General features: G+C 36.8%; 1 protein-coding gene across 1 annotated transcript in view; it reads left to right on the top strand.

Moving 5' to 3' along the window:
• Window positions 1-22,072, top strand: part of COL19A1 (collagen type XIX alpha 1 chain) — a 331,364-nt gene that overhangs the window by 220,730 nt on the left and 88,562 nt on the right. The window contains exon 18 of the mRNA XM_079146513.1: window positions 21,084-21,137. Coding sequence (XP_079002639.1) covers window positions 21,084-21,137 — 54 coding nt within the window. The remainder of the gene's footprint in view (window positions 1-21,083; window positions 21,138-22,072) is intronic.

The raw sequence follows: 22,072 nt of genomic DNA, 5'->3' as shown, positions 1-22,072 counted from the left end.
CAACCTGTATCCCTGTAGTTTATTATTCCATCTCCTCCTCTTCATCCTCTTGGCTACCTCCTTAATTGAGGCCTAGGCAATTTGTATCTATATTTTTTGTGGCCATTGAACAACTGGTCTCTTTGCCTTTACCTTGTCTAAGTAGAGTAATAGCTCTAAATCATGACTCTGACCATGTAAATCCATGCTGAATTGAATGGCTTAAAATTGCTTAATAACTCAAAACTAGTTTGCTTACAATGACTTAATAGTTTCTTATTCCTGCAAGAAAGATGGATGCCATGTCTTCTACCTGCCATTCTGGGCCCTTCATGGTTCGCCTTTTATCTGCCATTGTCCCCCTCCTCCATGCCCTTCCTCCCTTCCTAATCTGCAGTGTAATCCTCTGTTGCTATCACAAAAAATGTCATGCCTTGCAAATGTTCTCCTCCATCTTCATGACTCAACCTCAGTATCAGTTCTCCTACAGGGCCTTTCCCAGGGCTCTCAGCATCTGAGGTGCTATCCTTCATTATCCTGGAACCCTGTGCCTTCTGCAGATACTGCTCACTGCTTTGTAGCTGTTATTTTCCTTATCTGTCTGACCACGGCACTGTGATTTCTTTTAAACCACTATTTTGTCACCATTGACTAGCATAGTTTCTGGCTTACAGCATGTAACTATTGATTATTTATTTAATGAGTGAAAAAACAAATGAATATATTTTGTAAGTAAGAAAATGAAGGGCTGTGTATGTAGCTCAGTAGTAGAGGGCTTGTCTAATATATGCAAGGCCCTGCATTCAATCCCTAGTACCAGGGGGAAAAAGAAAAGAAAGAAAGAAAAGACAATGAAGACCAGATAAGTGACTTTTTAAAGACCAGAACTTTACTTTGCTACAAGAGGACTCCATGCCCAGCTCCTTAGGTATTGCTTTGGATTTGGTCACGTGCCAGAAATGAACATAATTGGTGCCCAGTCATTTATTTCATTTCACTTTATTTTTTCAAGTGGATTATACTCTTAGCAAGGTATAGTGTCAATTAATATGGTATTAAAATAAGGGGGTATAACTTAGATATCCTAGAATTCAGTCTTTAAAGGTATCAGCTTCATTGATTTTTATTCCAATGTTTTTGGCAAAATAGAGAACATATTGTAAGATTTCGAATACTTTTGTTTCAAAAAGAAAGCTGATGAATGCTAACAGGCAAGATTAGACCTTGGTGTTATTATTCTCAATGTATGATGCTCCTTTTAAGACAGGATAATTGCTGTCTCAGGGGAGGAATTTGAATGACAAAGGTCTTTATGACAAGCTTGCCAACTGTCTATGAGAAGAGGATTACACTGAATTCTGGAATGAGTTCTCAACTATTGATAAAATGAGTTCACTCAGGAATTTAGAAGATTAAGAAATATGCGCTGGACCTGATGGCACATGCCTATGATTCCAGTTCCCTCGGAGGCCAAGGCAGGAGGATGACAAATTTGAGGCCGGCATGGACAACTTAACAAGACCTTATTTCAAAATAAAATGAAAATAACTAGGATGTAACTCACAGGTAGAACTCTCCTGGGTTCGAACCCAAGTACTACAGATAAGAAGAGAGTGGGGGGTGGGTGAGAAGAGGAGAAAGGGAGCAGGGAAGGAAAGAAAGGGAAGGAAGAGAAGTGACTATGTGAAAGGATTTGTAATAGTTCCACAGGTTTTTTGTTTGTTTGTTTGTTTGTTTGTTTTTCGCAGAGTATTTGGGGGAATTATTTCAAGTATCAAACTTAGAATTTAAATTTAGCTATGGATCTGATAGAGTATTCATTAAATCCTGAATAGAAACTTTTTAAAATAATAGTGGTTCGTTAACATTTTTAATATAATAAGATACTCAATTTTTTAAACTAAAGGCGTAAGGGGAAAAAAATCTATGCAGAAAATATATATACCTGAAAAGCATTAGGCTAAACTCAACTCATTTTCTGTTTAAGAATTGTATTTTATAGAATCTCTCAGTCTTTCTGATTCTGAGACTGATGCCTCTGACTGACTGAAATACCTTTGCTCTCATATAACTATCATCAAAACTTCACCTTGGGGTCCAGTTATCATCAGCTTTTGGATGTTTTAAAGTTGTTCACATCATAGGTTAAATTGACTACATGTATAATCATGTGCTGCAAAAAAGTCCCATGGAGCACCCAGCCATACTTGTAGAGCTTGGTTGAGGACAGCATTGAAAAGAAAAGTAAAATAATTGGCTCCCCACATTTTTCTGTGCCACCTTCACATTAATTTTTCTAAACATAATGTACTTTATAAAGAGAACCGTTATTTCCCAAATGACTAGAAATGAAGTGAGTTCTTCAAAATGAGTCCTTTTGAAGTCATAATAACTAACATTTTAAGGAAATGAGCTCATAAAAAAAAATCTAACTGTTCCTAATTCACATTGTTCCACTGTTTCACAAACGTTTATTGAGGGCCTTGCTGTGGGCCTAATACTCCTTTAGCAGCTGGACTTGCAAAACCAAGTAAGACATTGTCCTTGCCTTCTAGGAGATTTAAGTTTAGGAAGAGAATTTAGTGAATTTAATTTTTAGGGTTGATTTCCATAGGAATTTATAACCGAAGTGTAAAGATTGAGGAGGATTACATAGCAAAGCAGATAGAAAGGGAGAAGAGAGCATGCTAGGTTCTAGGTACTATTGGCAGCTAGGTACTGTTTTGTGGGGACAAAAACAGAGTACTGAGCCTCTGGCAAGGGAGGTGGAGAGCTACATGCAGTGGAGACAGAGCAGGAGGCCAGCAGTGGTGAAGCCAAGGGCAGGTAGGGTCACAGGGAAGCTCTCCATGTCAGGTGAACCCATGAAAAAGTATGAGAATTCTAAGCTGGAGAGCCCCATGACCAGATTTTATTGATAGGTCACTCTAGGGGCACTTTGAAGTTGAACTGCTAAGAAAGTAAGCAAGATTCTTTGGAGCTATCATAGTATTTACTACTTCTAAACTATTAACAGAGTACTTGTTATCTCTATTTGCAAGTCCCATGGAAGTATTTACATTATATAGAAAGATACAGATTATATATATGGAGGGGATGGAGAAGGGAAGATTTCAAGAGAAACCCCAGTCTGTTTGTGGACATTTTTAGATCAAATGTCATTTTCTATTTATTTGTCTTTTCCAACATTGTACCCTGTGTGACATGAGCCCTATCTCACAGCAGAAAGGAAGGCAATTAAGAGAACAAGAGAATAGTTGGTAAGGGCTAAAATTCTAATTGGGACTGGAGATGGTTATGACTCACATGTGAGATCCCTGAAGCATGTGTTAGAATTTCTTATGCCTATGTGAAATGTAAAATAATCTTAATTTTATCTCTTTTATCAAACATTAATTAAAATATCCCTCAAATGAATGAATATTTTATATAATTTTAATGTTATGCCTGAGCAGTTCATTTTTAGAAAAGTTAAGGGGAGAAAACTATTCTAGTTGGTGTGATTTGTCTGAAAAGAACCAAGGAATAGGAGTTATCAGGAGTCACAAATCCTTTGATAACAGCACATTTTGATCAATGTCCTCAAGAAAATGTTCTTTCCTCTGGGGATTTAGAGGTGTTCCCTAAATCAAAGGTAGTGTTGTTATTTAGGGGAGTGTCGATGGAGATTAAAAGAAATGGAACTGAAAGGAAAAGTCTCTGCGGGCCTGAAGCAACTCATAATTAAAATGCTTTAACCAGTCCTTCCACTTACGATTCTTTGTTCTGAAGCCAAATTTGAATTTTCTCACTTTCTTAAGAAATTTTTGTACCAAAAAGGCAAGTTGTTTACAAAAAATAGTTTCCTACAACTTTCTATTTAGCTAATTGTGGGGAAGGGGAAATGTGGGTAATGGGTGTGTTTGTGTGTGAAAGGATAACTTTTTCTCCATGAAACACTACTCCTAGGGAAAAAGCCAATTTCTTATAAGGGGATATTTACAAAAGTAATTCTATTGAACTAACATTATTAAGTTGTCTTCATGAGTATTTCATGAAAATCATACATATTGCTCCAAATTAGCTCTCCATATTCAATAGCAATATTATCTTTAGGGAAAATTTGTCTTTAGAGAAGACTTTATTGGAATTTACACACCTGTAATCAGCATATAATAAAATTAGTCAAAGTGCTTGTAACTGAGGAGCAACTAAACTGGTTAACAGTGTTGGCTATGAGTCCTTATGTTGAACATATTTTTCAAAAAGTATTTTTCAATTTCCTGTTAAAAAACAAAGCTGATCTTACAAAGGAAAAAGCTCCCACATTTTCCAAATATGCCATTTTATCCTAAACAAATATTCTGCAGATCTGAGTGTCTTACTCTGTGTTCTTTTGCTATGACTGACTGCCACCGACCAAGTAGTTTATTAAAAATAGAGCTTTACTAACCACACAGTTCTGGAGGCCCAGGAGTCCAAGAGCATAATGCCACCATCTGGGAGATCTGAGAGCACCACGTTGTGGGACAGAGCTAGTTGCTAGCTCAAGTCTCTCTTCCTCCTCTGATAAAGCCATTAATTGCATTATGGCCCCACCCTCACGACCTAATCCTAACTACCTTCCAAAATCCCACCTCCAAATGCCATTAAGATGAATTTTAGGGTTAAGTTTCCAATCCCTGAAATTTGGGGGGACATATTCAATCCGTAGCAGAGGGAAACCATTAAGTAGAGACATCTTAGATTAATAATACTGTCAAAGAATTACGTGATACCCAAAGAATCAAAGTGCTGAATGACTTCTTAGGAGAAAAAAAAGTGCTCACTCTAGAGGAAACAGTGCAGAAGAAAGAGGGATGGACTAAACCAGGAGAGTTTATTGAACCAACTCTGGTTAGATATGACACTTCCAATGTTCTAGGACGTCTCACAGATATCTTGTGAAGAAGTTATCCTCACTTTATTATGGGATAAGTGATGCATATAAACATCATATAACTTGCCCAACATCACACAAGTCTAAGAGAAGGAGCCAGAATTAAGACCTTGGAACTGATTCCTAAACTCACCTTCATCGAGTGATGATGAAAGACAAGAGTGTCAAAGACAAGTTTCTAGTTGTGATTTGACTGGGATTGACCCTTAAACATCATAAACAAAGTATTGTTTGAATTTTCCATGGCCCTATACTACTTCAGGACAGAGATAGTACAGGATGTCAGTGAGGAACCTAATCCAACTCCTCACTAGCCCATTCTAATTTACCCAACATTCCATGTCTTCATTTCCTCCTCTATTAATTTGAAATGACACCTGCCCTGCCTAATACCCACAGTTGCTAGAAGGAGAAAATGTCATGTATGTGCAAAAACTTTCCTCCACATGTGAAAATCTCTCTAAATGTAACTTAGATCCATTAATGTCATTCTGAATGCTCATTTACACTGTAGCACAGAAGAGCTGCTCTTGAATCTGTAATGAAACCAACCCATTTTTTTTCTTTAAAAATTTCCCAAAAACCATTAACAAAAATTTGATTGTCTATCAATAAATTACTTAAATCAGTTATTACTTTACCTATGGAATACTTATTCTAGATATATAATTCCACTCTTAAAGAAATAGAAAAGTTATTCCCAAATAAGCAATGGCAGCTTGGGTCTAGAGAATTCTGTGATATTTTTTCTCCTCAGTTTTACAGCCTCTTGCTTGCTTGTGTGGTTTGTTTATCCATGATCTGTTTTCTTAATTGTGATGTTCTTCAAGTCTCAACTACTATTCCTCATACTTTCTAATAAAATTCTTTTATAAAAAGCCTTCTGGTTTCTCAGTAGCATGTGCAATGGAAAATAGTGGCCTCATATTATGATAAGGTGACTTGGGAAGTCTTACTTGGAATGTCTATTTTATTTCAAGTATTCTGATTTTTAGTTTCTTTAGAAAAGAGCAGAAAGCAGCTGGAAATGAGGCAAAGCAGGAGGGAAAGCCAGAGAATTTAACTAATGAGCCATTAAAGGAAGTATGTATTAGCCTACCCATTTGACATTAACTTTATTTCTCATTCATCATCACTCTAAGGAGCGTTTATTAAAGACCACATTAATTTTAAAATGTGTTACTATTTCTTTATATTACAGGCAGTGCTTTTGATTTTCTTTCTTTCTTTTCTGGTATTGTTTTTGTGCATTGTTTCATTATTGCAGTATGAGAACCATGCAGTGGACTCAAATGTGTCACATTTCAGTGCATAGCAATTTAGGTTGAAAACAAAGTCAAGAAATGTATAACGTAGGGCAGCAGCGCCCTCTACTGTTTCTACTGGAAATTTTCTAAGCAAAGTGATACTTCACAGACCTTTGAAGGATGTGACAGATATGTAAATTTTTCAGGATTTGAGACTTTATAAATCAATACAGTTTTCAAATTTTATTTTCAGCATTTTGTTTTATTTTCTGTTTATCTTTTACTTTAAATATACATATCATCACTTTGAGTCATTTTTTATGTCAACATAATAATTCTTTCTCCAGATGAAAAATCTTTACTCAGGTCATGGACCTCTTAAATGGCTATTGCAAAACTCTGCAGCATTAATTTAGTAGGAGTGTACTAAAACACTGATCTGATTTAAAATATACAAAATCATGTTATTTCTACTTTAATTTTAACTTCATTTAAGTGGAACACCTTTTACCTTTAAAGCATGAATCATTACATAGTCTCAAAAGGTATGATTATATAGCAGTTTATATAGTAAAATAATAAATTTAGGGTATAAAGTTGGATTCATTTGCAGAAGTGACCCCATTTGTGATTTTGCTTTTTTATAGTTTCAATGAACTATGGTCAATCATGGTTCAAAAATATTAAATGGAAAATTCCAGAAATAAGTGTTCATAAGTTCTAAAAATGCCACATTCTGATTAGCATGATGAAATGTCACATCATCCTACTCTGTCCCACCCAGGATGTGGATCACCTCTGTCCAGTGAATTCGCACTATATAACCTTTATCTTACTTGATAATGACCCGAAAGCTCAAGAACGATGATATTGGCAATTGAAGTATTACAAAGAGAAGCTGTAAAGTAAAAGGGGAAATTTCTCAATAAAGAGGGGAAAAAAGGGGAACCTGAGATTTCTGAGATCTATGACAAGAACAAATCTTCTCTTTGTGAAATTTTGAAGAAGGAAAAAGAAACTATTGCTAATTTTGCCATTATACTTCAGAGTACTAAAGTTATAGCATGGTGGAAAAGGCATTAAATTTTAGAGTTTGGACCAAGCATGGAGTCTGGAAACTCGGAAAGCTGAGGCAGGAGGATCACAAATTTGAGGTCAACTTTGGCAACTCAGTGAGACCTTCATCAAAATGGAAAGGGAAAAGGTCTGGGGATGTAACTCAGTAGTAGAGCTCCCCTGGGTTTAATCCCCAGTACAGAAAAAATTTAGAAAGATTGGTATCATTTGCAGCTTCTAGACATCCACTGAGGACTTAGAATGGATACAGGTGAGAGGGAAGACTGTAATTAACAAATACTTATTGACCAGCTACCAGATGTTAATCACTATTAAAACAATGAATTCAGATGGGAGGAAAATACTGTATTCAATAAATATGTATTGATAATCTATCATATTTCACATATGGATATTTCTTATTAAAACATTCTTTATGTGAACAAATGCATTTTAAGGTTCATCAGGTCTCCATGGAAATCTAATTCATATTCTTAGCATCCTGTCTAGCAGTCTTGATCTGATCAGGGATTTGTCACACTTGTAGATTTTCCTTTTGCTGTTATGAACAGTGGATATACAGGGGTTTGGAAAGCCAAAATAGCAAATAAGCTACAGAAAAGTTCTCTACCTTTAATAACTTACATTCTGCAATAAGGAGGGGAAGGTGTAGCAGTGATTACTAAGCAATTAAGTAATAGAAAAAACAATTTCAGTTGACGGTGGGGCACTGTAGAGGAGCAAACTAGGCAATAGGATAAAAATTTGGAAGGAAGAGGCATTGCTGTGGTCAAGGGAGCCCAGGGAGGAATCTCTCGGCAGGTAGCAAAAAGGGTTCAATCAGATTCGGACGTGCAAAGGACTCTAGGTGGGGGAAATCTTGATGCATTTAGTAAAATAAAGGAACTAGGAGAACAGTAGGGCCAGAAAATGTTTAGGAGTTGGGTGGCTTTATAAGAATGGAAGTGGTGGGGAGGTGCAGGTGGCAATGAAAATAATCAACTGATCACATTTCCCTTTGGTATTTACCAGATGTTGTTGTTGTTGTTGTTGTTGTTAATCTGAGGTGGTTAATTTGGGTTGTTTGATTTTTCATGTGATGAAATCACTATTCCTGCTGATTCAAATCAATTACCCTGAAGGTAATATCATTTTTAGCCCATCATTTTTTAATCTTTGAGTAGAACAGTGTTTTAATCAGCTTTTTTTGCTGCTATGACTAAAAGATCTGTTAAGAACAACTATAGAGAAGGAAAGGTTTATATGGGGACTCATTTCAGAGGTCTCAGTCCATAGACAGCCAGCTCCATTCCTCTGGGCTAGAGGTGAGGCAGGACCTCATGATGGCAGAAGAGTGTGTTGGAGGGAAATAGCCCACACCATGATGGAGAAGCAGAGAGACAGACTCCACTCACTAGATACAAAATATATACCAGAAAGGCACATCCCCAAAGACCCACCTCCTCCAGCTGACCCTACCCACCTTCAGTTACCACTCAATTAATTCCATCACTGATTGGGTTAAGACTTTCATAACCCAATCATTTCTTCTCTAAATCTTCTCATATCTTCTTACATATGAGCTTTTGGAGGACATTTTAAATCTAAACCATAACAATAGGCAACAGACTTGTTTGCTGAGAAAACATTTTAAAAAATGGCAAAGCTTTGGTTGTAGCCCATTTAATTTCAATCTTGTCTGAATCCACTGGACTTATACTTTTCATTAAAGATGGAGAATTCTATCACATATAAATTAGTGTTTTCTTTGTCCCTGCATCTAACCCTGAGGTTCCTTTCTGATAGGCCACATGCTGGGTCAGATGAACAGTTGTAACAATGAAAATGCATGCCATCAAACATCATAGAACTAATGCACTAGTACCTATAATGCATCACTATCCTCAAATTGTATATTTTCCATCTTGAACTTTATTTACCCAGCACTGAGAATTCAAGATTCAAGATTCAAAATTACTATTTCCTGTATAAAGCAAGGTCCTCTCCAAAACAAGTTAATATCCCAAAACACATTTTGGAGTGCTAAATAAAGCAGATGACAAAAAATGTCTACTGAAATATTTATTAAAATATCCTGTATGTGACTGTATGCATTTCAAATCTCATCAGGTCTCTGTTGAAATCCAATTCATATTCTTTGCATCCTGTCTAGAAGCCTTGATCGAGGCTTTGTCACAATTCTAGGTTTTCCTTTCAACAAAGAACTCAGCTCTTCTGTCTATTAAATGAGTAAAGGCCATGCACTGTAATGATAATATCTTCAGAGAAAATGAACCAAACCATTTATTTGAGTCAATGGGAACAATAATTTCATTTCCTATTAAAAACAAGATGACATCCTCAGATTTAAAAATATAGACACACAAGATCTGTAAATGGAGACACGGCCAGTTAATTATTTTTATTGCCACTTGTCCCCCACTGGGGTCATAGTCCCAGACAAAACAGCTGTTGTCAACATTGCTAAAATTCCAGTGTCACCTTGTGTGACTACAGAATACATAGACATGCATGTGAGACAGCTGGGGGTATCAGGTTGAGATTTCAAAAATCAGCACTTGGGTTTGGTTTCCTAATTACTTCTCTTTATCTCTCTCTATGAACAGCAGCAAAGGGGACATTATATATCACTTTCTGATTTCCTAAGTGTCTTACTAATTGTGGTTATTTTCTGGTGGAAAAAGACTTTACCTTCATATAGTCATTGACTAGTTTTTCATGTAGGATCATGTTCTTTTTTTTTAATATTGTGAACAAATGGGGTTCATCTTGTTTCTCTGTACATGAAGTAGAGGCATACCATTTGTGTAATTATACTTTTACATAGGGTAATGGTGTTTGATTCATTCTGTTATTTTTTCCTTCCCCCCAACCCCTCCCACCCCTCTTTTCCCTCTATACAGTCCCTCCTTCCTCCATTCTTGCCTCTCTCCCACCCCCCATTATGTATCATCATAGGATCATGTTCTTGAAAGCAAATTTAAAGACATCTGGACCAATTTATGTTATTATACCAGTGATAGGGTAGAATATTTAAAATCCTTGATATGTAGTTACCAAACTTGTAATTAGCTGGGCCAGTGCATAAATTAAGCATCATTACTTTGTGTTGGGTAAACACCAAGGTTTGAGGAATCAAAGGCCAACCAGATTTATTAGAGTACTTTATATTCAAACAGGGAGGTATTTTTAAAATAAACTTATAGTTTGTGTTTTATGGTGTCGTTTCTAAAAATAACTCTACATATTCATTTTATTGTAGTGTAGCTTTGTGCGGTAGACAAGAAGACCATTTTAACAAGAAAACTCAGGGCCCCAGTAAATAAGGGGCTCTGTGTAATCCATGCAGGCGGTTTTCTCTGCACAAAAGTAACCACCATCTGGTATGATTGAAGAAAAGACTAAAAGAAATTGTGTGACTAAAGGAGTAACAATTTTCACCATTCTCTTGGGGACCTTCAATGTGGAAGGGAATGTGATGGGAAATAAGGTCCAAGCTGGCTTCTGGTATGTCTGTATTGATTTTGTTAAATAGTAAAAATATGTGAGACAAATATGACAAATTGGTAATATTTCAAAACATTAGATTGTGTGTTCATAACTTTCAGCATAATATTCCAAATTCATTTTAAAGATGAGAAACCCATCCTGTGGGATTAGTAAAGGTTATGATTCCTAGTTACTTCTTCACTGACTGATATCATCAGTGTTTTCTCTGTTGCCTGAAATTCTTTGTGAAAAGGGACTAAGTGAAAACTAAAATCATTGAGTATTTTTTCCTGGACCTTTCCTGCATGTACTTTCTGTAACCATGGTAGTTCCCTTGAGCCAAGTATTGGTCATGTCTAGATTTATCATGAACTACAACATACAAACATATCAGATATTTGAGTTGAAAGTGGAGACTGCAATCACCCCCAAAATAATACCTGCAGATTTTTCATTTTGCTTTCTTCCAAAGGGATCCTGAATGTCCCCAACTATTTGAATTTTGCACATGCTCTTGGCCTCTGTATAAGTTGGCAGTATGTGAGCAGTGCCATCAGCCTGGTTATCTTAAGTCCCAGCAGTGTGCCTTGGAAATCACATTTTCTCTGTGCAAGAAGCATTGTCATTCCACCAATACTTTTAAAGAAAGTGAATGTTATCTCTTAATTACAGTAAACAAACTGAGAGCTCTGATAGGAGGAGGCCATGCATGGGGTCTGTGTAAGATGACTTTCTTCCTCATTTGGGTGGCATGTGGAGAGATTCCTGAGACCAGACAAGGAGGTGGAGACACAGTAGTTCCCAAGGTATGGTTTTTGTTGGTGGTGATCTTCAAGGGACCCCACTGGATACAAATAATTTGTTTCTCACATCCACATCCTTGCTAGCTTTCATGCCCCTATGGCTTTTATCACCTTGCACTGGGTCATTGATGTTGCTTCCGTGGGTGGCAAGGCACTCTAAAGACTCCTGCTGCTCCTTACATTGCAGGAAGCTGACAAATAATATTTTCCTTTTGTAGAACATACTGGGGAGAGAAGAGTTCAAAACATTTTATGGATGGATAAGCAGAATGGCAGCATTAGGGGAGGAATCATTCTTTTTTCTAACCATGGAAATCAGTTCAAAAAATTCCCACTTTATCAATAATGCAGTGGGGTTTAGGCAGACTAGATTGATACCTGGGAAAACATGTGCCTTCAATAGTGATGTTTTCCTGCCTTGGAAAATAAAGGGTTAAACCTATATGAGTCTTATAGTATAATTTAGAAAATCTGCTTTTATGAAATGGGTTAATTATACTCATTGAATGCATTCACTGTCACAGTCTCGTCCTCCCACTACTGTTCCAAAATGACAAGTGAAACCAGGGACTATGCAATTTTGGAAAACAATCAGGTCACATATTGAGTATTTTGCTTATTCATACAACCATAAACTGCCTATGGTTGAGTTCCCTCAATTACACAGCTCAGTATGCAGGCTAGAAGCAGACAAGCCTAGCTCGAGTGAGCACTTTCCTGGAATACACAGAGGAATGAGTTTGAAAAATGTCCAAAGTGACAGATGTGAAAAATTCTCATTCAAGATCCAGAAGCCGCCTTAGCTGCAATTCCTCACCTGTTAATCACACTGCTTCTGAACTTCTGAACCGGGAACGTTGGCCATATCTTACACCAAGACCCTTAGCAGCTATCCATCTTTCCAAGAATGGTGCAGGTGCCTGCCACTGGGAGGAGAAACTAGACACCTCCTTCCGTGAGAAGATCATGGATCACAGTACTGCTCAGAATTTCCAGAGATTCGCTGAGAATGAGCACAGGCTGCTGGCTGCCAACCAAACTTCTATTGCCCTTTGTAAGGGAAATCCCCAAAAGAGATCCTTGATGAATGTTTAAACCAGTATATTGTTATCACTTAAATCCTTCCAATTCCCACACTACTGACAGACAGGTCTCCCTTCCACAACACAATACAGTGGCACTATTGTACTTATTAGAAGGATATTCCACTTTCTCTGTGTAACAACGTCCCCACACTATCCACTGTGATTTCATGTTCATCAAAATTATCCGCAAGTAGTATCACTGTCTTAGTTATCTAGTCTTTTTTCATTTGACTATTTTTTAATTTTTCTTTTTCTTCTACCATATCATAAATTCTAAGATTCTGCCCCATATTTGGTGGTGTTAAACCTCACATTATTTTAAGATGCTGATTAATATCTTGCTGACTTCCTTCCTTTCCCTCCACAGCTAATTTTGCTTGTTTTCTTCTTCTTCTCTCTCTCTCTAATGTAAATCCTCAGTGTTTGTTTCTCTTTGTGTCCTTGTTATTCCTCTCTTAACCTTTGCCTTCTCCCATTCTGGTTGCTTTCCTCTTCATCTCTTCTTCTCCTCCACGTCTTTAAAAATACATATCTACACCATGTCTCAGAGCTTCCTTTGCTTGGCCCTTATTGACTCTCTATCTCATTGAGAAATTCTGTGATATTTTACTTGTGATCTTTTATTCTTCTAGCACCCGCTCATTATCAGGCAATATAAGTGAATGGTTAAAAGATCAAGTGTCAATCAGAGTAGGGTCAGGCTAGCTCTTGTCTACTGGTTGTATGACCTTGGATAAGATTGTTAGCCTTCTGTTATGTGTTAAATAAGGATAATACTTCCTTGTTGGATTGTTGTAAGAATTAAATGCAATAATATATGTGTACATAGTATGATTTTAATGTGCACCTCCAAAATTAAGAGGTGGGGGCTTTGAGAGGTGATTAATGCAAAGCTTTACTACAGCTTCATTTTCAACTAACTAGCCAAATTCTTAGATTGATCTAAATCTGTTGGCCCTTATCTTATTAATGAGGAAGGCCTTATTTTAAAAAACCTTCCATAGCATTTGTAGCTTGGTAGTTTGATCTTCTGCTTTCTGCCATGTAAGGATGCTATAAGAAGGTCCTCACCAGACCAGATGCCAGAGCCTCAATCTTGGACTCCCCAGCCTCCAGATCTGTGAGAAGATAAATCTCTATCTTCTATTTATAAATTTCTTAGTCTCAAGTATTCTGTTATAATGACACAAAATGACTATTACTCTCAAGGATAACTGTTATTTGCTAATGTTATTGTTATCTTTACCCCATTTCATCACTTTTTTGCCATCTTATTATTTTTGTCTTTCCGCCCCCCAGAATTTATTCCAGGGCCTACCATTTCCAGAGAAAAAGGGTTGATACTTTTCCTGATTCTTTCATTAACATCTGCTTGTAACTTTCTTCTCTCTGCTTTGTTTCTCTCCTTCCTGTTTTTCTTTGTTCAAGACTATAAATTTCATCATCTAAGAATGTTGACCTAAATATATGCAGACATATTCATTTTCCTTTCTTTTTTAAAAAATCGTAATAGCATATTTTATGTAACAGATACAAAACACTATTTAACATAGAATCAATATAAAGTTATTAATGAGAATTTACTTTGTTTTATACAAACTCATTAAAATCCCCTGTGTATTTTATACTGGTAACACATCTCAATCAGACCATCCATATTTCAAGTTTCTAGAGTCACATGTGGTTAGGACTACTTTATTGGCAGTGCAGTTCCAACCACTCAAATTGTATGACAGAGATTTTCTTGTTTTGTTTTTTTCTTCCATATTTTTATTGGTACATTATAGTTATATATAATGGTAGGATTTGTTGTAACATATTTATACATGCACACAATATAACAATATAATTTGGCTGATATCATTCCTCAGTATTTCCCCTTTCCCTCCCCTCCTCCCCGATTCCTTTCCTCTACTTACAGGAGACACCCCTCCCCACCACCACCCTACCCCTTTTCTTTTCCTTCTTCCTTCTAGTTTCCACATGTGAGAGAAAGCATACAGCCCTTGATCTTCTGAGTTTGGCTTATTTCACTTAACATAACGGTCTCAACTCATTTTTAATGTGAACAAAAACACTTGAAAATATCTATTTTAAAATGAGAGAATTTCAAATTTCATGACTGTATTAGCCAGTGAATCAAACATGTCTTGGTAATAAAACCACATGAATAATCCTTTATGGAATTTTGGGTATAAACCATAGTTCAAAGGATATTTGGAGGAAAAAGAGTTCCTCCTAGGAACCTTAAAATTTCCCTCAATATATAATATATGCTGCATGTTTCCTAAAGTGACCCAGGATAATCTCAAATATGAGGCAAATACTGTGTCAAAATGCAGATATAATATAAACACTCAAACCTTCTGGTTTCAGAACTCATATTTTGAAGTTTAGAGTTTCTAGTAAATTTTTTGGTGGACGGGGGAGAAGAGGTGTTGACATCTCCTCACTTACTAAAAATTGGCAGTAGAAGCATTCTCAGAAAAATAATCCATAATGAAGTTACAACCATTTAACTTACAAAGTGAAATCCCAAGAGACACTGAAAAAAATTTCATTTACAGCAAATACTAAGACAAATAAAAGGATCTTTTTCTAAAAGGAAAAATTGATTTCTCAAATATTTTCTATCTAAAGAGCATTATTGACTTTTTTTCCTCCCTCAGGGTTACAGTACAACTTTATACCTTATAATTCTGGTCAAAACTCTATCCATGAACTCTTTTCCAACTTATCTAGAACTCACTATATAGCCTTGCTTTCAATTAACTAGTCAGATTCTTAGAGTAATCTAAATCTGTTGGTCCTGTCTTCTGTAAATCTAGAAGCAGCAAGCCCTTTGCTCTGTTTGAAACCATTTATAACTAAAACCAAAACCAACAAGCAAGAAATTGGCTTTCCTCACAGAATTTTTCTTGTAAGAGCAGTGATTCATTGAATTCAGCAAACATTTGGTGCTAGGAGTGGAGTGGTGAATTGCGAAACTTCTAAGTACCAAACTTCTGTTATGATGGGTTTAGAAGGATTGAAACTCCTGCCCTCATGAGTTATCATTCCATCTAGAAGTACAGTCATGCACACAAGCCACTATAATTAATGTAAATGTGCTTTGCTAATTATATATAATGTGTAATGGATGGAAACATATGAAAATTTTCATTTTGACATTTAACTTTTCCAACCTTTATGTTGCTTCATATTGCTATTCCTGTGTCTTGAGTTTAGGCTTCATAATTAATGTTTTTAAATACAAGTACAAAAAAATAATTACTGATTGCTCTATTTTCCGCCACCCATTAGAACATTAGAATTGTTTCTTGAAAGTGAGTCCAAATGACTTTCCAATAACAGACTTCCTATCTGTTCTTAAAGCAAAGCTATTTTTAGCATATTTTAAAGAGAGTTGATTATTACAACTTCCTTCACAGAGGTATTTCAAAGGTCATTACTGAAGTTAATTGGAAACCCACAGGACCAAAAGCAGTTGTATATAACCTAAAAATATGTATTTGTGAATCTTGGGAGAAACTCCTAATAGGAAATTGAAGAGCTATGGTGCATAGAGATAAGTGGCATCCAGATGGCTCAAGGAGACTCAGTCAGCAAAGTTATAAAGGACTGGTGGGTGCTTTTAGAGGAACGGGAGAAAGGAAAATAGTTTTGGAATGGGTTCAGTGAGTAAGCATATGAGTTGACTGAGGAGTCTTGATTTACATGGCTAGGGTGAGCTGAGCCAAAAGACTTAAACCCTGGTGTGCACATAGAGCCCACGGCAAAGAATAATGAAGGGGGAAAAGGCAAAAATATGGCTCTGTGAGTTAAGCATACGAGGTGCATTGGCTGAAAAGTGAGAGTACAGCTAAGCCCAGGACTAAGGAATTATGTTTCTTTAACAGGACTCTTTCCATCTTTTAAACTTTGGGAATGTGCAGCCAATACTGAAACCCACTAAGGGGATGATGGTACAAACACTTCATCATTTTGATGCTATGCCTCTGATAACTCTGGTGGAGGACATCATGGTTTTCTATTTTCTAACTCCAGCAAGATTTTAGCCAAAAATTTCTTAAATGCTACTGTAACTATTGCTGAGGGTTTGTACTTCCCAAATTACATATACCTTTAATTCATTTCATCACTCCAGGTGTGGTTCTTTGCAGTAGGAAACAACCTCAGGATCTCTATCCACAGTAGGTTTATAGACCTCTCAGATAACACAGGCCAGTACAGTTGGGCTCTGAACAAGTATCTCTCCCTGAAATTCATTAATATTTAAAAGCTGCTCTATAATCGTGTGGTCTTCACTTTAACTCCAATGTCCTGTATTTCCCTGTTTTAGTCAGCTTTTCACCACTGTGACTAAAAGATCTGACCAGAACAATCGTAGAGGAGGAAAAGTTTATTTGAGGTCTCACGATTTCCAAGTTCTTAGTCCATAGAAGACTGGCTCCATTCCTCCGGGCTCGAAGTGAGGCAGAATACCATGGCAGAAGAGTGTGGCAGAGGGAAGCAACTCACATCAGGATCAGAAAGCAGAGATAGAGACTCCACTCTCCAGATACAAAATATATACCCCATAGCCATGTCCCCAGTGAACCACTTCCTCCAGCCGCAAACCACCAGCTCCAATTACCCCTCAGTTAATCCCATGAGGGATTAATTTGCTGATTAGGTTAATGCTATGACCCAATAATTTCTCCTCCAAACCCTTTTGCATTGTCTCACACATGAGCTTTTAGAGTAAACCACACTAAACCATAACATTCCCAATCCAGCACAATAGACTAAAAGAGATTCCTCAAAAGATAGATATTGTACATTCATGCTCTGTTGTGAGCAAGACAAACCTTCAACCAGTTTTCTTAGAAGAACTCCTGAGAGCATTAGCCAAGGCTGACATGCCTTCTGTAGCTGGCTTCTACATTGGGTCATCTCACTGTCTTCTTGATGGGCCTTTATAAATGCAAACCTCAGAGAAAGTTACCTCTCAAGTGCCCAAGAGCATCTACTAATAACAGTGACACTTGTGAAGTCAGGAGAGCTGTCACTTAGCACAAGTCTTTAACTTCTGCTTCCTCAGAATTGATTGATAGTCCACAAGACTGACAGCTCTTGCTAAACTTAGACACAAATGACTCCTTGAATCTTCTCCAACCATGTTGCAAATCAGAACAGAAGATAGAAAAAGAGCACATCTGTGGGTGATGTGGCTATAGGATAGCTACTCATTCCAAGACCCCCAAGGTCTGTACTGTTTTTCTAACCATAAATAGAGAGCTGCTCTTGGCATTTATGTACTTAGAGTTTATCCATGGTCATTGCTTTGATTGAAGTTGTTTCTTTCTGACAGTTTCAAAATAACCACGTGAGTCACTGCTACACTTAACTACAGTCAGTATAGACCTATACTTCCTGAACTCTCACTCTATGCTGGTATCTCCTTTCAGTCTCTGCAGGGTTTCTTCAGCCCTCTAGGAGAGTTTGCATAAAGTACTGCCTGCACGTGGACTGTTAGCTGTAAATCTCTATTACATTAATCTTGGAATTTATGGTACCCGAAGTATCTTAGTGACTAAAAGAGTAAGAAAGAAAATGTCATCATAAATGCTGATCATCTGATTAAATAGTAGAGCCTAAAGCTTCAGATCAAACCCATTTGGAGCACTACTTTGTGGATTTGACATTTTATGGCAAGAAAGGAACATATGAAAATATGGAAGTCACTTTTGTGGGTTTATCAATCTTGTGGGGATTTGAATAATATTGTTCAAACTTTTCTATTGGCACTTGGCTCTTTTGAGAGGGTTGTGCTCTTGCCATTGTTTTAGAGGGAGCAACTTCACTGAGCCACCCAGATTCTCTCACCCCATCCCAAGGGTAAACTCAACAGCAAGATCAAGATTCTAGATGAGGAATGTATTCTGTGTTTATGAGATACAGCTACACTCCACAAATACATGGGCAAATAACCAGTCTATTAAGAGTCATACCCAATTCTCATCCAATCCTTTAAAAATTATCACCATCTTATTGTTTATATTCTTCTCATCCACAGTTAATTTTTCTGTGCCATGAAACCCCTACCATGCTGTTTGTTCTTCTGCTGTTTTTTCCTTACTGTCTTCCAGAGCCCCTTTGAAAGCTCTCTGCTTTTGATGTCCCTTGACTACTGCTCTCCCAACAAAGGATTCATTCTGAGTACAGTTGTGTTTTGGAATATTCAGGCATAATCTCCTGATGTGTTGAGAGAATGCATGAAGATAGATGCAAGGATGCAAGGGGCTTGTCTCCTTCCCTCAGCTACACAGTAGGACTGCATCTAAAGGCAAAGTGCTTATTTCCTCCCCTCCTGCCCACAGTACTGGCTCATAAGAAGTGTTAAGTATAAGTTCTGTTGATTTTTTTTTTCAATTTCAGTAGGGTGAGTAGACCATGGAAGAATGATCATTCATATTCTCTAGGGCAACTTAATATCATAATTTTTAAAAATTACTAAAAGCACAATTTTAGACTGAGAATCTGTCTTTATGTTAAGATAGAGTAAATGAGAGCAGACTTGAGCACAATGCTGATATTAACCCTGCCACTTAACCAGTGATAGGAACTTGAGTCAATTAACAATTTCCACCTCTCATTTTCTTTATCTGGAAATCATAAATAATGATGATGGTGCATTCTTCTTGATGTCATTGTAGGAATTTTCTGAGTTCATATAAAACTGTGCATACAATTAGCACTATATAAATGTTGGCTATTTTTATTTGATTGATTCTTCTGTTCTATTCAAGAGACTGTATTATCAATTGTTCTGCTATATTTGAGAGCCCTAACTATTAAGACTTTCACTTTTTACTGGAAAGAATGTATATGAAGCTGGGTGTATCCACCCCATCACTGTTCTTTGATCTAATGGGCCTTATCTCATTCACCGAATGCCTGCTATACACAGACCCCTAAGCTACCTGTCAATGCTCCTATCTATGGTGACTAAAATTCCTCCTTGCCTCATCAAATATTTGCAGCAAGATCAAAATGTATGGAACTGCATGTCTTCTGAATTTTGAAAGCGAATTATTAACTTGCATTTTCTTGGCTATAAACTATGCATCAACCCCCAACTCAATGATTGCTTTCCTCATTATTTCATCTAACTGACCTAGAATACTTTACGCAAAGCTGACTGATGGAAAAATAACATGAAAAATATAATGTCATGAGAATTGTTTTCTGACATTAACTCTGTTTTTATTTCAGCAAGGTAACAGCATCGTTTGTCTTTCTAATCATAGTCAGTTCCATTACTCGTGAGGCCCATTATTTTCTCAAGAGTTATACCAAACCGCTCTGAAACATCCATCACCACATCCTTGTGTCCTTTGGCTTAGTGGCACAATGCAAGGGTTTCGTATTAAAAGAGATCTTCAGTCACAAGCCATTCATAAGAAGCATCTAGCATAAGTGTTTGCCAACATTAATTTTTCTCTATATATCTAAGGCATTTTACTACATCAAGGAGTACAGGTAGTAATTGTTCCTTAAAATTTTTCACTTTTCAAAGCTTTCATTCCTTTTTTAACAATATAATCCTTGTATAATGCTGCTGTTGGTTTGCTCAATCCTCCTCTTCCTGTGTCTTACCTTCCAAAGAACTTTGCCTCTATGATGTTTTCTCTCTTCATAGCTTTTGAAGTCTAGATAAAATATGCAACCTCTCTTCTGAGATAGCTAAATCTATCTGGCTCGAAGTATTTGATCTAAAATAATGCTAAGCTTTATGTTTTCTTATGGCCCTCACACCAAAAATGTAATCTCTGGAAGACTCTTCTCTCCTTCCCTCCCTAGAAGATTTAGGGATGGACAGATGTCTTCACTTCTTTCCTTTCCACCCCAAGCTCTCAGCACAATGCTTAGGAAATAGTTCCAGGACAACTAAAATTGACCAGTATTTAAATGTGTTAAGTCTGAGATTCTATAGAAGACATCTTTTTCTGGCCCAGGAGTCCACATGCAGCCCATTTTCATACAACTTACTCAAAACTATAAAGCAATAGAAAAATATTTCCCCATATTTTTTAAGTTAATAACATGTAGAGGCACACATTTCTATAACACATTGATCAAAGCCCTCGGAGAAGAATAAAAAAATAAAATGAAGCTACAGCTTCTTCCCTGGAAGATTCTTGTGGGTATAATTCCTTTTAATAAAGAACATGCTGAAGATTGACTTTCTGGTAAAATGTTACATGTTCCCACTTAGGTTCTCTCTTTGGATTCATATAAGACCTAACTTAGAAAAATCTTTAGGAACCTGATGATCAGTTAATATCCCCATAATTTTTTTTAATTAATAGAATGTTTGACTAAACAGAATGTTCCTTTTTCTTAACTATATGATTTCAAAGATTCTTAGGTGTATGTTCCTTAAATGCACATTGTCTTGGTAAATGCTTGTATATTTGTCTTTGAATTGTTTCTAATACAGGGACCTCCTGGATTACAAGGAGTACAACAGACTCTTGGTGGATATTTTAACAAGGTATGACTTCTCTTTTCCCACAACTTGCATACATTGTGATTTTATGGTATTATATTTTTGAAAAAACGTATTAAATCCTAATTTCTCAGACCTTGAAATATGATCAAATATATTGAAACATCTTTCAATACTGAAAACTGTTTGCAAAAATAACATATATGTATGTGTGTATTACTTTACTCCATATATTATCATAAGCCCAGAGTTCTATTTCTATAAATTAGAGTTTAATTCAAAGTTCAGCTGTTCAGACATTGATAATGTCCTTTGTCTAGTTTCTCTAAGGGCAGAAAGCAATTATTTGCTGCCCGGAAGCTCCGGGTCTCACAGCAGGTGATGAATTTCTTTTCAAAACTGGTAGGTGCTTCGCCCAAATCCCAAGTAAACATGCTCACACCATAGATCAGTAGCAGGAGCCCCCACCTATGAAGGAGCAACTTTTAACTTCCCCACGGTCTTTTCATCACAACTGGGGTAAGTGGAATGCTGATGTGGAGGTCTCTGAGTGCAAAGGCAAGCCCACTGTGCTCCTGATTTTACGAGGAAGCAACAGGGAGAGAACAGGGGTTGGTAACCATATCTGACCCAAAGGTCTAAATGAAGTCCTTGATGGATTCATCACTCAACAAATATTTGTGATCTGATCACTTCTTGTGATGCATTATGTCCACTGATTAGAGCCCTTTTATGCACAATGGCTTATCACTGATATTATGTGTTACAGAAAAAAGTGGAGACAGTCCCCCTTGTGTCTTTTTTTCTATGTTTTCTTGCTTTTACTCCCTATAAATTCCTCTGAGTACTGTTGCACCTCTCTATTTACAAATCCCAAAGACACTGTGTTCCAGACCAGGCCTTGAATACAGCTGGTGCTCAAAAATGTTAAGCTATGAGCTAATTAATTAAAAAACCCTACTTCTTCATTCATCAAATTA

This window comes from Sciurus vulgaris (genome assembly GCF_902686455.1).
Source record: "Sciurus vulgaris genome assembly, chromosome: 7".
NCBI lineage: Eukaryota > Metazoa > Chordata > Mammalia > Rodentia > Sciuridae > Sciurus > Sciurus vulgaris.
This window is presented reverse-complemented; position numbering and strand designations above follow the sequence as displayed.